Genomic DNA, 14,386 nt, shown 5'->3' on the forward strand with positions numbered 1-14,386 from the left:
TACTAAATTAATCCTTTAATGAAATTATGAACTATCCTTATTACCATACATGGGGGCTGCCTACTCCACATTGCCTGCACAGCCATTCACTTTTTCTGCTTTCCTTTCTGTTGCTTCTGATTCAAGGCATCAAGGGACGGTAGGAGAAAGGCAGCAACAGAGGATCTTATTTTAAGCCTAATATGATAGTACTGCAGTCATTCTAGGCAATTACCTAGGTCTTACTGAGGAGGGCAAATTCTTCCAAGGAAGAGGTTGCCTTAGTATTGAAGTAACTCAGCAGGGAGGACTGATGACCCACTAAAATATGGATTGAGGACACCCCCCACAGAGGAGCTGAAATTGTCACATAAAGAGCAAAACCCGAGTAGCAGGCTCTTTAGCCACATGCAGCAATTTGCACTAAGTAGGATCTGCCCACGGTGGGAGCCGCAAAGGCAATATATTTGCTCTTCCTGAACAACAGAATCATAAAACAGTTTGGGTTGGAAGGGACCTTAAAGATCACCTAGTTCCACCCCCCCTGCCATGGGCAGGGACACCTTCCACTAGACCAGGTTGCTCAAAGCCCCGTCCAACCTGGCCTTGAACACTGCCAGGGAGGGGGCAGCCACAGCTTCTCTGGGCAACCTGTGCCAGTGTCTCACCACCCTCACAGGGAAGAACTTCTTCCTTACATCTCATCTAAATCTACCCTCTCTCAGCTTAAAGCCATTACCCCTTGTTCTAATGCTACATGCCACTGTAAAGAGCCCCTCTCCAGCTTTCTTGTAGTATACCCCTTTAGGTACTGGAAGGAACCATGTAGGAACCTCAGCAACTCCCAGGAGAAGTGTGATCTAGAATGGGGTTTGCATTTAGAAAGTACATTATTTTCTTTTGCACTTGCACATACTTTAAGGGAAAAAATCTCAATACAAACAGGAAACCTACAGTCTATTATCCATTTTCTGTGTGTTTGCTCACAAGCCTCCCATGCATGCTGAAAAGTTAAATTATAAAGCACAATCCCATGCCTTGAATGGGTTCCTGGCAAGAGCTTGCCAAAACTACCAGAGAAATGCAAAGCTGCCAATCTACAATCATTAATTCCAGATCTGTGCACTTCTGGATCACCCAGCCACCAATACATGATCCAAATCAAGCAAATGAGAGCACTTCTATTGAATTAGTGAGGTGACAGTACTTGTGACACATTTATATTTTTTACATTGGCATCAGGTGAAGAGAGCCAAATTTACTGATTCTCAAACCACTGCTTAACTATCAAATCTGAGCTCTGGAGACACACCACTGGACAGTAAATTCCCACTCCCCAGAAGAGATATTGGAAGCTTACTCTGGTGTTTCGTAGTGAGATCTCAAGCCAGAGGCTTGCCTGGATTGCTTCATATTCTGTGGACTTGAAATCACCAAGGGACCGTGCTAATACTTTGAAAAGGGTCTTGCAGTCAGATCACACAGACCTAAGCTGTGATCTTTGAGCTTATTAATGCAAGACAGATTACTTCTACATACAGGACAACAAAAATCAACATGCCTTGATATCTCTACAGCAGACAGCTCTTGCTCCTAGCTTGAGCTTCTGGACATTATTATTATTTAAAGAGTTAATAAGAACAAAAAGGATCAAAGTTCAATGGGAGTAATAACAAATGAATGTATATTTCATTTATACTAATGCAAATAATTATATCACCACTTGAAACAGATCAACACTAGAAGCAAAACATAACTGCCCACATCAATAAACTTTTAGTGGTTATAGAATCATGAATACAATCTAGTTGCTTTCTTATGCTATTTCCATTGTTGCTATTATTAATTTCCTAAGACAGCATTTGCACATGCTGCAGAGGGTACATCACAAAGCAAGGACTGAATATGTAATGCACATTTTTTCTTGCTATATTTTTTTTCCAGATTACATACACTATGCATTTTGTCATCCATTCACACCAATTTGAATAGCTTGCTTGCTTCGTCTTCCTTCAGGCTGGGGAAGTGCTGCTGTTTTTATAGTTCGTGCCAAAGCTTGGCAAGCTAGCAAAACTATTTGTATGTATGTTTGACAGTCAGTTTCCTCCCTGAGAAACACCAACTGCATTGTAGAGATGATGGTCTCTGCCAGCCTCGGACTTCTCGTCCATGGGAGGTGACATGGGATACTGGCAGACCAGCTTCACGTTAATGCACAAGAGTGAGTGAACAACAAAGCACACTGCTATGAAAATAAGGTCTACTTGAATTAAAATGAATGACTCCTACCACTGCAGAAACCTGGTCATCTTGCAATCTTAAAATCAATCTGATTTTCATTACATTAGCTATAGCTCTTGAGAAATTACCTTCAGATCCAGGCGTCACTCTGGTAATAACCAGACCACATACACCAGTAAAGCTGTTAATTCTAAGTGATACCTTTCTCCAAAGTTAACTACAGGGAATAATTAATGTTTATTTAGCAGACACAGAGCCTTACCTTGCCTGTTCATTTTCTGTGATACTTTTCTTTTACCTGGGGTATACATAATTCCTACAAAGCTTGTGTTTCCTACAACATATGTACATCATGTTTTAAATATACAGCTATTTCCCCAAATAAGATGAAAAAGAACTTTCAAATCTCTCTCTCAAATCTCTTTAGAAATAAGTAGGCATGCGCTGAATTTCATTGAAAAGCTCAAAAGAACTCTTTTGAGTCATTCTCTTTCATTTTTCTAGTGGATTTCTGGCTTTTGTTTTTCCCCTTTTACACAAAGGGGCAAAGAAAATGCAGTGGAATTCAACAGTGGGCCACAATGACATTTCCCACAGCATAATTCCACTTGTAAGATTCTAAGCTGTATTTCCCATGTGTAGTGCCCAGGTATAAGACTTGACTCCACAGATCAAGCAGAAGATGACACCATCACCTGTCCAACTTAGAATGGGACTGGGTAAAAAGGAGGGAGATTCACTTTCTGATGAAGGTCTCTGCCCTTTCATCAAAGTTCAGCCTTCAAGAATGATGTTTACACAGAAAGATCTTGACTGCAGTACTTTTGAGTCAGCTGGCTGCTGACTAACAATACCAGACCCCACCATTATGACTAAAGATGCATTACTGGATGTAGCTCAAGTTCCCACAGAACACAAAAAACAGACTTTGAGGTTTCATAACTACACTGGCATTACAGAAAAAGCAAAAGCTACTTTGGGGGTCTGCCTACTTGGCTCCAGAAAAATTCTGCAATCAGATACCCTGCATTTTGCAGCACCTAAAATACCTCAGTTACTAGTAGGGTGTGTAAGGTCATTGGTGAACTGCTACAGTTTCAAGCAAAACCAAGGACTATCAGGCAAGTGGCCATTAAACAGCTTGTTAGCAGGATCAGTATGCTCCACAATTGCAAAATTCATACTTTAAATTAGGAGGGGCTGTGGTGAATCACCAGAGTATCAGCCCATAACATCCCCTCATCTGGGCACAACTGAACCTCTTGTCTGAAAAATGAGTGACAATATTTTCCCTGTGGGTAGCAACCGTGCTTCTTTACTTGGCATTTTTGAACTTCCAACTTGATTTCTCTGTTTCCTTGGTTCTTCCATCCTACTGCAAAGCTCATCTGAAAAGACACTCTTTCTTGGCTTGCTTGAACCGCCAGTATATTCCCCCCTCTATCATTACATTATTACTTTGCTCTGTGTTATTTATGAGTTACATTCTGCTATGAGCTGAGTTGTACATTGCATTCACTGAGGTGATCCGGAGGCAGGAAAATATATCTGAAGGCAAAATTTGACCCTCTTTACATAATGTTTGGAGATAGAGCTTATACAACAGATGTCACCATACCTATTTATATTTTATTAGGTAGCCCTGTTTAATTCAAAGTTTCAGATAAAATTGGAACACAAAAGTGGACATACACTTTTTTTTTTTTTTCTTTACAACATGCATTATGGATATTATTGGAGATGCTAAATTTGGAGGACTCTGTAGTCAGTGGAGCTAAAGAGACTGGAGGATGCCACAGGATTATGGTGAAACTAAGCTGCTTCTTCAGTCACCCTGTCCTGGCCAGGCTGCACAGTGGAGCTGCTCAGGGTAACTTTAAATGTCCTTTCTCTTGAATACAGAAGATTCTACTCAGTACAGAGCTTTTCTTGGCTAATATATTTAACAGATCTCTTGCAGAAAAGATAAATTAAAAGCCTATATCTTCTACCCTTCCCATAAATTTCCTTCATGGAACAAGGAGATGAAAGGCTAGGGTGACTTTATGCTGCCTAAGGAATTTTCTCTACCCATAGGCAGGATTTTGGTTGCTTCACATTACTGCTGTAAGTGAAATCAGTTGGGTCCTGTTTGGAACCAAAGCTTGGGTCTTTACCTCTGAAGTAAATGTCCAGATTGCTTATTTTGTTCAACATTTAAATAAAACAAACTGACACTTCCAGATAAACTAACAGTCTCTGCAATTCTGTGGCATACTCGAGTAAATATTCACAAATATATAAGCATTTTTTTCAAAACTCGCTTTGTAAACTGGATTAACCTGCCATCTGCTACGAAGCCAATGATCTAATTTAATTTATTCTTATCTACCTTCTGTGTAAGCACAGCTTGTCAACTCCTGTGCTACATGTTTGGCAGAATATGAATAAGAGGCTTGGCTCCAGTGCAAAAGAGACTCTCAGTAGTGAGGAGATGTCAAAAAGTCCTGTGCAATAAGTACTTATCAACCTGCAAAACGGAACTTCAGAGGACAAAAATCCTACAAATGTGAAGTCTCTCCAAATTGCTGACCTCCACTAAAGGCTTTTGTTTAGCTTTCTCTGCTGTTTCCATTTATTTTACAAAAATCTCTGTAGATCATCCCCCTGAAGCCTAGACTTTAGAAGAGCTGTAATAGAATGTATATCAGCAGCTGACTATTCTTTCTGCACCTGCTCTGACCGAGTGCCAGAAAATTATTTATCTTCTATAACTGCTAGCAGGTTCTGCTTATAAAACTGGATTTCACTGTGGCGTGAAGCCATGGGTGCATTAGTGCCTCATTTCCAGTGAAGGTAAAGCAATGTGAAAATACCTGAACACAAATAAGAGTCAGAATCAAAGTTCTGATCCTGACCCACAGAAGCAGTGTTCTTCTTTTGTAAGTTCATTTTGTAAATAAAACGCTATGTGATTCTGCTCTAACCAAATTTGAAAATTTGAGACTGTTAATATTTGATTCAGTCTTAAGAATTTTTTTTTTTAAAAAAAACCATACTGAAGTGATAAGTTATTTTGGACCATATATGGCCTTTCACAAAATAAAGATTTTTCCATATATTTGTTACAGCCATCTTAACTCTCAAGCATTCTCCTCTTTCTTAAGCAGTCTTCTCTTTACACCTAACATATTTTTATACCTGAGAATAGAAATAAACCCTCCTCTCCTGCAATTCTCCTACTTGGATGATAAATCTATGCAATGAGATACATACGTCCTTAAAATTTGGCCTGGCCTTTCCCAGTGTGAAAACCATCACCCCTCTACCTTGTACACAGTGTGGGAAATGACAGGTCACAATGGCAGACAGCAGAGAGGTTTTAATTTCCTCACCCTCCATATGTATATAATTTAACACCCAACAACCATCTCCAGTGCATACTCATAAATAGTGATAATATCATAAAGGATAGGGACAACTTCATATTCATACTTGAGAATTCATCTGTATATAAAATAGACATTTTGTAGTCAGGGATGGTTAAATCTAAGAACATAGGATGCAATTTTCAGAGGCACTGAACATTTGCATCTCCTGCTGAAATCAATAGGAACTGTAGGAGTTCAGCACCTTTGATCAATAGGACCAGTGATTTGCAAGTCCAAATCAGCTGCTGATAAAACGGTAAGGTAGCATGGAAGAAAAATCCTACTTACTAATGGGCTAAAAATAACTGTCTAGATGAGCAGCTACATGAAACACTGTATTGTACTTAAAGAAAATGGTGTGGTGCTGAAAAATTACAGAAAAAGTACAGAAAAAATACTGTATTTTTTATTCTATCACTTGTATTTGTCTTGTTTACTTTCAAATTTTTGTTCAGATTTCTTAATTGCTGATGGCTTCTTAGTTTTTTATTATGATAAAATTAAAAAAAGAGAATATTTACTATACCATTCCACAATGGTAGTCTATTTTATACTCTTTATAGCAACACAGACCAATAGATGAACAAACAACTATTGACTGCACTGAATCAAACAGCTATGTTCTTGTCTTTATGTGATAATTTAGACTCTACATTATAGCTTTTGGATATCAGTATGTATACAGTGTCTGCTAGTCCCCATCGTACTTACCAGATAAAATAAACTATTTAAAAAGTGTTACAGAAATTTCAGTTTTCTTTTCCATACTTTCCTTTTGCAAGATGCCATCTCTGTAAATATCTGAGCCTAGACTGGTGACACAGATCCAGCTCAGTCCTTTCAAACACCTCATGCCAGAGAAATATACATCAACACATAGCCAGGGATTTATCAGTTTCTGTTTTACAATCTTTTTTTACAATGTTTTAAAATAGAAAAACTTTAAGGTAACCGGATTTCAAGAATTTTCCCTCAAGACTTTTTGTTTTTAAATTTGAGCATTCATTTGCATAAATCTTTAAAACACACACAGCTCTTGTGCCCTCCAGACACAGTGAGTGCTAGCAGGCAGATTTTGCCCATTTCACGTTGCTGTCTAAAGAGCAGATAACTTGTTTTCCCTAGTCAGCCTCTCATTCCACCAGCAATTTCACTCTGCCGTAACCGAACGCTCTGCCCAGTTCCCACAGCCCTGGCCAGGCTCTCGGGAACCACTGGTGAGGCTGCTGCAGCCCTGGATGCACCCATGACATGCACCAACATCACCTCCCTGGTGGGTGTCCCAACTGCCCTCTTTGTGGGCAAATTCAAGCATTTGTGCTCCAGCCTGCCAGAAACGCATTATAGTTCTCAACATAAATGAAAGTACAGAAGAACAATAAAAGAATATATGCCTTTATTCAATAGAAAATAATTCTACACATTTACAGTGTGGAGACCAAACATCCACTTTATGAAATGAGGTTTTTTTTGGAGTAACTACTATGACTTTAGAACCTATTCACAGGAATTACTCCTGTTGAAGTGAAAAATATGTTTTACTTCACAAACTAAATATTATGACTAAAGATTTTCAATAAATCAGCTGTTACACAACCATTTACAGGGTTCTATAATTTCCTTACTGTCCATATAATAGTCAAATTTATTTCAGAAAGGGCCAAATAACAAACATAGTGATTATAGGCCAAAAGTGGAAACATGAAGAAAAAAATTTTTTTTAACTCACTAGTAGTTCAAAGGAGAGAAAATACAGAAGTATGTGTTCTCAAGTAAAAGCTTCTCTAGTGAGTCTCACTGATAATAGGGAGAGACTGAAAAATAAAAGAACAAAACCATTTTGCTACTTTACCTTTTGACTGAAAAGAAATCATGCCTTAAGAGCACTCTGGCACAGGCCTCCATTCATTACGAATATAAGAGCCACTTGCAAATTTTTGATCTGGAATAAACTTTGGGTTTGCAAGACTCTGGGAATGTTCTGAGTTGAGGCTGAGATTTGGGTCTATTTTTAACAGTAACATGTAGCTCATGCATCTAACGGCAGTACAAGATATTTGACAAAGCACATTTAAGTTATTAGATAAGTGGAAGAAAGAGCTTAATGTTAAATTTTGACCTACATTCATTTGGCCTGAAATTGCAGCTCATTGTAAGTTAATGCAGACTATGCCATAAAATACAATGATGAAAATAAGTTTGCCTTTACAAAGTCTCCCTTATTCTTCCAGAAACAACCACTGAGCTGATCCCAGGTTAAGTTTGATCCTGAAATTAAAATGAGTTTTGTTTTGTGATTTGGGCCTGAGTCTGTAGCCATTGCTCAGACATAATTCCCTCTGACTTGAAGAAAACCTGCCTGGAGTGACGACTGAGGGACCCGAATCATGGTGAGCAAAGAGAAAATACTTGGGGAGTGAATTTTAACTTCAGAGTGTAACATACAGCCTGGTTTTGCATATTCAACTACTCTTATTTAAAACATGCACATTTACATTTTGACATGAAAAGATATGCAAATATGAAACCCTACAGAGCAAGTGAACTTTGAAGATAGTTTATATGCTATTATTCATACCTAACAAAAGGGAAAGAGCTAAGGTACCTGACTCATAAGAACAGACCATGAACTTATTTAAATATTTAACCAACCAGAAACAGGCAGCATGAATATTAATTTGGAATAAGCTAACTAATACTACCTGAATCTGCAGGAAAGCTAAAGTAACTGAAAAACTTCTGGGGCAAACAAGAGCAGATAATGGCATCTTGGAAGATTTTCTGAATTAGAATCTCTGGTTCATAGATTTATATTTTGCTATAGAAAACATAACTAGAAATACTAATAATTTACAAAAATGCAAAGACATCTTCATTTTACCTAGTTCTGCCCAACTAAAGAAAATGTCACACCTTTATGTTACCAGGTTAAGATAAACACAGACAGGAGTCTACAGGAAATTCATATAGAGCTTTTTAAATTATAGTGACATGGAATGCTTACAGCCTTCACAGGCTGATGACATGCAGCAGTATATCTCTAGAAAGTTAAAAACTTTTCAGTGGCAGACTGAAATCTAAGCAGGGATGAAACAGGCAGTGCTTCATCCAGATAAAATCTAAATGGTGTGGGTGGGATATATATGTACCAAACAGATGAGGCTGCAAAAATTATACAGCCAGTCCTAACTGAGGGCATATGCTCACCAGCTGTTATGTAAATCTGCAATTAATGTAGCTTACTAGATCCTCAGGTGCTTTCAAATAATCACACAGCAGAAATTATCAAATCTGCTTTCCCATATGCATTAGACGAGGATGTTAGAAAAAATCCCTCCTGATGAGCATCTCACTGACAGTAACCAGAACTTTGTCACTATGGGACAAAAAAACCCCAGTGGAAAACAAAAATGACTGAAATTGTAATAATTTTCACTATAAAGACATTTATTCATAGAATACAGAAAATTAGTGGTCCCTTATCGGTTTGAGGTATCTGTACTTGTATCTTTGTACAAGCTACTCTTTCAGGCAAACCCAGAGTTATTCCCATTCAAGCTATAAGATGCTGGAGATACTCTGGCTCCTGCCCAACCTGAGAACTGGCAACTAAATCAACAAACCAAGAGTGCGTGTGAGAAAGTACGTCACACAAGCGAAAATTAATTATTTTCCCCATGTTTACAGAAGCCACAGTCACATTCTAAGATTCTACATAATGAATCTTTTGTAATATTTTCAATTCAGATTGAAAAACCAATGTGACAATTAATGTTCGGACGAAATGTCATATAGTAAATCACAAAGACTCGCCCTGCCATGTACGATTGTAATCACACTGACTCCAAGCCCACCTCCAATATAACCATCTTCCAAAATAAAGGAAGGCATTTCTAGCTACTCTGATAAATCCTGCCAATCAATCATGATAACAAAATTGCACTTAGGTACTTACAAAGACGAATTTGAAATTAAGTAACTGCACTTCAATCTATGTAACATTTTGCTGAAACATAATTCAGTAAAGGGATAGCAAAATGCACCTTAGAAAACATACTACATATTTTTAGAGCTAGCTGTCATTCTAGCCAATGATGTAAGAATTAAGGGGAAAAAATGGAAGATTTAAATTGTGATCAGACTGAAGAAATGAAATACAGGTAGCAAGGCAAAATATAATGAAGGGTTATCAGTCTTTTCCTAATAATTCTTTAAGAGCAACAATGTTGCAAGGCTTAATATGAAAATCAAATGTTTAATTTAAGAAAAATATCACAGCAATTAAAATCAGTAGGAGTCCTCTGCTAGTATAAACATGTCATCTTGAATAATCCTTCTTTCTCTATTAGGCAGCATCAAGGTTAACAGAGTAGAAAGTTAATGAGAATTCCATGTTGTATTCAACCTCTGGCCAACCTAGCATTTTGTTTGCCAGAATTTACAAAGCACCCAATGGCAAACATTATTAGTAAAACATGATTTGTATTAGCGTAAAAGCAAGCAAGACAACAGAACAGAAAAGGTAAAGAATAATTCAGCATAGAAAAGAGAGGCTTACCGATAACATAGGCTAGCAACAATGCCAGGGTAACTGTAATAGCAGTAGCACTCAAAGCAGTGCACTTCCAGTTGCAACACCTGTAAGGTTTGTTAAAAGTGAAGGCAGGTCTGGAAAAGGTACTTCTAGGAAGAGGCCTAGGAGGTGGAGAGTAAACAGTATTGGATGTTAAAGGATAGTTCTGACTGGCAGCGCTGAAGATAGCTGAAGACCCAGATCCATGTTTAAATAGGAAATGCCTACGAAAAGAAGACAAAGAACCACATTGTAAAAACCACTTTGTGATTTAAGAAGTGAAAGAAACTATATAAGCACTGTATAATAAATACTGCACATATCCACAGAAAATATCAAAAGACAGGGAAATATGTATTTGAACACCCTCTGTAGTGGAAGTTTCTTAAGCACAGCACAAGATTTTGAGCAATTTTTTAGTGAAACAATATAATGTAAATGAATTCTAAACTATCTTCCCAGTGATTCAGAGTAATGTTTAAGGAAAAACCTTAACCTGGGGGTACTCCAAAATGAGCAGCGCCTGTGTGCCTCGTTACCTAGGCATGCCTGAGACATGGGAATTGCTGCCAGCAGTACCCACTCCCTCCACAAACACACAACTGGGTTTATCTCACCAAGAGTACAAAAAACGTGCAGAAGCCACTATCACTCTGAATATTTTTACTATGGACTCTCTCCAGCATATAGGAAAAAACAAAAAAGAAAAAAAAAAAAAAAGAGAGAGAAAGGTGACTACTTAGTGGAAAATCTACAAGGATAATCCATTTTGAAGGACTGTAGTTACCGTATAGGTGAGTACAATTTCTTTAGTATCCTTAATTGAGCTATTTTAAGAGCAGATTTTCTTCAAATGCTTTTGCCTACTGTGGTGATTCTCAAACATACTAAGAAAGACTTCATTTGGAGACCTATTTCAGCATATTTTGGAAGACTGATTGCCTTCAAGAAAAAACAGCAAAGACCTACATTAGCACAAAAAAAATAAGGTACAGAATGTGCCTTGCAGAACAGGCTCTGGTGTGGAAATACAGAGTGGTTGTCTATAGGAAGATGGATGTTTTTTAGGACTGGCACGTGCTCTCCAAGAGAATTAGGGAAAGGATATTTAATTTTAAACATTACTGTGCAATTAAATAATTACTGTGCTATGTGCTCAGAAATTGTGTCAAAAAAGGACATGTTCAAGGCTGACCATACCAACCACATGTTTATTTGGAAACACCAACTTTCTTTGGACCTTCCTTCCTTTAAGTGAGCAAGCTTCTTCAGCGCACTCTTCTCTGACAGGAGCACATCTAAATCTCATACCAAAGCATGCGGCCAAAGAAGTTTAGAACATCTCAGTGCTTCTCTGTCTCAAGCCACGAGGTCTGAGCTGAGAAAGCAAGCGAAAGGGCACCGATATTACACAGCTTGCAAGACCAAGGACTGCCTTGGCCACAGGGCTGCCACTAGAGTGTTGTTTTAGCCTGAACCTCTGTAGCCTTTCTGTTGAGTACCCCGGCTCAGGAAGGCATTTCCTAGAGAACAGCAATCAACTCTCCCAAGCTTGCCGGCTCTTTGCTTTGGGAGCCAGACACTAGTGTGAAGCAACGACCACTTGCAGTGCAGGTGCTTTGAACTGTGTCCCATTCATACAGGCTCCCAGCTGAGTAAGAGCATCTGCGACTGTTGCTGCTATTGGTTTCTGTACAACCCACTTCTCTGTTCTTCCATCAGCTGAGAGCTGTGCAAGTGCTCTGCGGACCGCAGGCAAGTACTGCCATGCCACTTGTGCTGGGGGTGCAAGTTGCCCCTCATCTTCTTCTGCCAAAATTGAAGGAGGATCTTGCATTTAGAGTCACGTGGCACTATGATGCCTGCAAGCCAAAAGCCACAGACACACTTCACAGGTGAATTTAACTGGCCAATGTTGACATGGTCCAGAATCTTCCCAATGACAGATGTGCCTTTACACCTTCAGCAAGGCACAAGACAAGGTTTTGAATACATATATGGATCAATCAATCCATGCTGGTAGAATTTCTTTGATGGATTCACAGCGGGATGTACACAGGATCAAACACTCAAGAGTATGAAACATGATTATACTGTGACATTTGACTTTAAGAATATTGTAAATACTAGTTCCTGAAAAGGTAATTGCTAAAATGGTGTAATGAGTATGATATTATGTATTTCCATTATAAGATTTTAAAAGAAAGGTTACAGTTCTCAAAATGCCAGATTATAGAAAATAAAAAGGTATTACAGAGCAGTTTTATCTTTTAAAGGGCCTTTTATTCAGGCAGTTACATGAAAAGGAAGGTAAACGAGAATACCGGTTAGCTTGCATTACAGATTACAGTGCCTACATATCAGGAGTCCTCTGACAAACCACGAGAATGAATTTTTTATGTTGAGTACTAGTTATTCCTACTTCATACTTACCCAAGTAAACAGCACTCAGACAAAAAAAGGAGAACTGAATCTGAATGAGTACAGCAACCTGGCATTATATTAAGGTAACACATTCCAGTTTTCTTTCCCACTGACTTTCACAGTTGTAGATACATATACATTATATAGATGGCAATGCTCTGAACATGGTAATGTTACCTGTAAGTAACCTGTAAGAAGTTCAAAACTTCTAAACTCAAATATAGTAAAATAATAAATTCAAATGAAGTAACGTAACTGTCTACAGGACTATATAAATCTGCTTCCTTCATATCAGGCATGAGACTACAGTTGGTTATTTTAGCTTCAATGCTTTGTTGTCACACATGAAGGCTTTTGCACGTACATGAAGCCTTACTTTCAGTCAGCAGTTGACAAGATACATAGTCACTTAAGACTTTCGGTAGGAAAGAATGTCACGGCACAACTCCGACTGATACTCAAGGAAGCAGAAGCAAAATTGCCATATAAAATAATAAATGCGTTGTTATATATAAGCATATGTATACACTTGTATACTCACAAATAATATAAACAGTCAATAGTTCTCTACTTGCTTTACATTTTCAAGACATGATGACAAAAACCTACTTATTTGATAATTCCTCATTTAAATTTTTTGGAAATTACAGCAGAATGGTCTGATATTGGCAGTATTGATTGTCCTTTATGGTGCATAGCTCAAAGATATCAGAGGTAAAGGGAAGGAAATGCTGAACTGAAAGTTATTATTAAGGCTCTAATAGCCTTGCAATCAATAGCCAGGAATAATTTCATTCTCTTGCATAGGGATTTATAAATGTGGCTTCACAGCCTGACGGTAAAATGCTAGTGTGCAGAGGGATTTCTTTATTAGCAGAAGAGTGCCCAGAAGCTGGATCCAGCTCACACCCTTTTAGACAGATGACTCCATTCACACAGAGGAGAATTTACATAGCTCTAACTTGTAATAAAACTGAGATTCTGAACTGAGACACTGAACTGAACTGAAACTGAGACACTGAAACTGAGCTACTAGGGAAATAATGTTGAGAAAATGTTAAAAATCACAATTGTTTATGCCTTTCATTTTTGGGAGAGTATACTGAGTATCCAAAGACACTTCTATAGAATTTGAAAAACACTGGTGGCACAAAGACAAATTTCCAAAGCTAGACTGTGACTGTGTTCTCATAAACTGAGACGGCTCATCTGTCTGAGCACACCACTGTTCCCAAAGGACGTTAGGACACGCTAAACTGTTGCTATCAATTCTATAAAATCAGGTGCTCTCTCTAAAGAGCAAAATAATAAAAACTGCAGTTCAAAAGTTTAGATGTGACTGCGCCTGGTGTGTGCTTTAATATTCGATCTAAGAGAAAAGCTAAGGCTTTTTTTTTTTTTTTTTTGGTAAACTGGGAACACAAGAAAAATCAGAGAATTTATAAGGATGATTGATAAGATCGCTTGTTCCAAGTGGGGAAATTGTAAAAGTTCACAAAAATGTCAAAAAAAATTTCCATAAAGAAGGTAATATTCTCTTAAAAAGAGAAATACAGGACATAATCTGTAATGCATTTGTTCGTGAAATAAAAGTAACTTAATATTATTACACTGATAATTCCAATACATAAGTAAATATTAAAGGCTCAGTAACAATTTCACATATAAAAGAGGCAGTTGGAAAACATTCCCTCTTTAAGGTAACCACAATGTCTGTTTACCTATCTGTCCACTTGTTCATCTCTATAAACGTAAAACT

At 37.9% G+C, this 14,386-nt stretch overlaps 1 protein-coding gene across 4 annotated transcripts in view; it reads right to left on the reverse strand.

Annotated features, from left to right (window-relative positions):
• TENM1 (teneurin transmembrane protein 1) overlaps positions 1-14,386 on the reverse strand; it is a 348,057-nt gene that overhangs the window by 140,356 nt on the left and 193,315 nt on the right. For all 4 annotated transcript variants that reach the window (XM_074835266.1, XM_074835264.1, XM_074835265.1 and 1 more), the window contains one exon: positions 10,189-10,427. In XM_074835266.1, the coding sequence (XP_074691367.1) occupies positions 10,189-10,427 (239 nt within the window). The remainder of the gene's footprint in view (positions 1-10,188; positions 10,428-14,386) is intronic.

Source organism: Strix aluco, chromosome 10, assembly GCF_031877795.1.
Source record: "Strix aluco isolate bStrAlu1 chromosome 10, bStrAlu1.hap1, whole genome shotgun sequence".
NCBI lineage: Eukaryota > Metazoa > Chordata > Aves > Strigiformes > Strigidae > Strix > Strix aluco.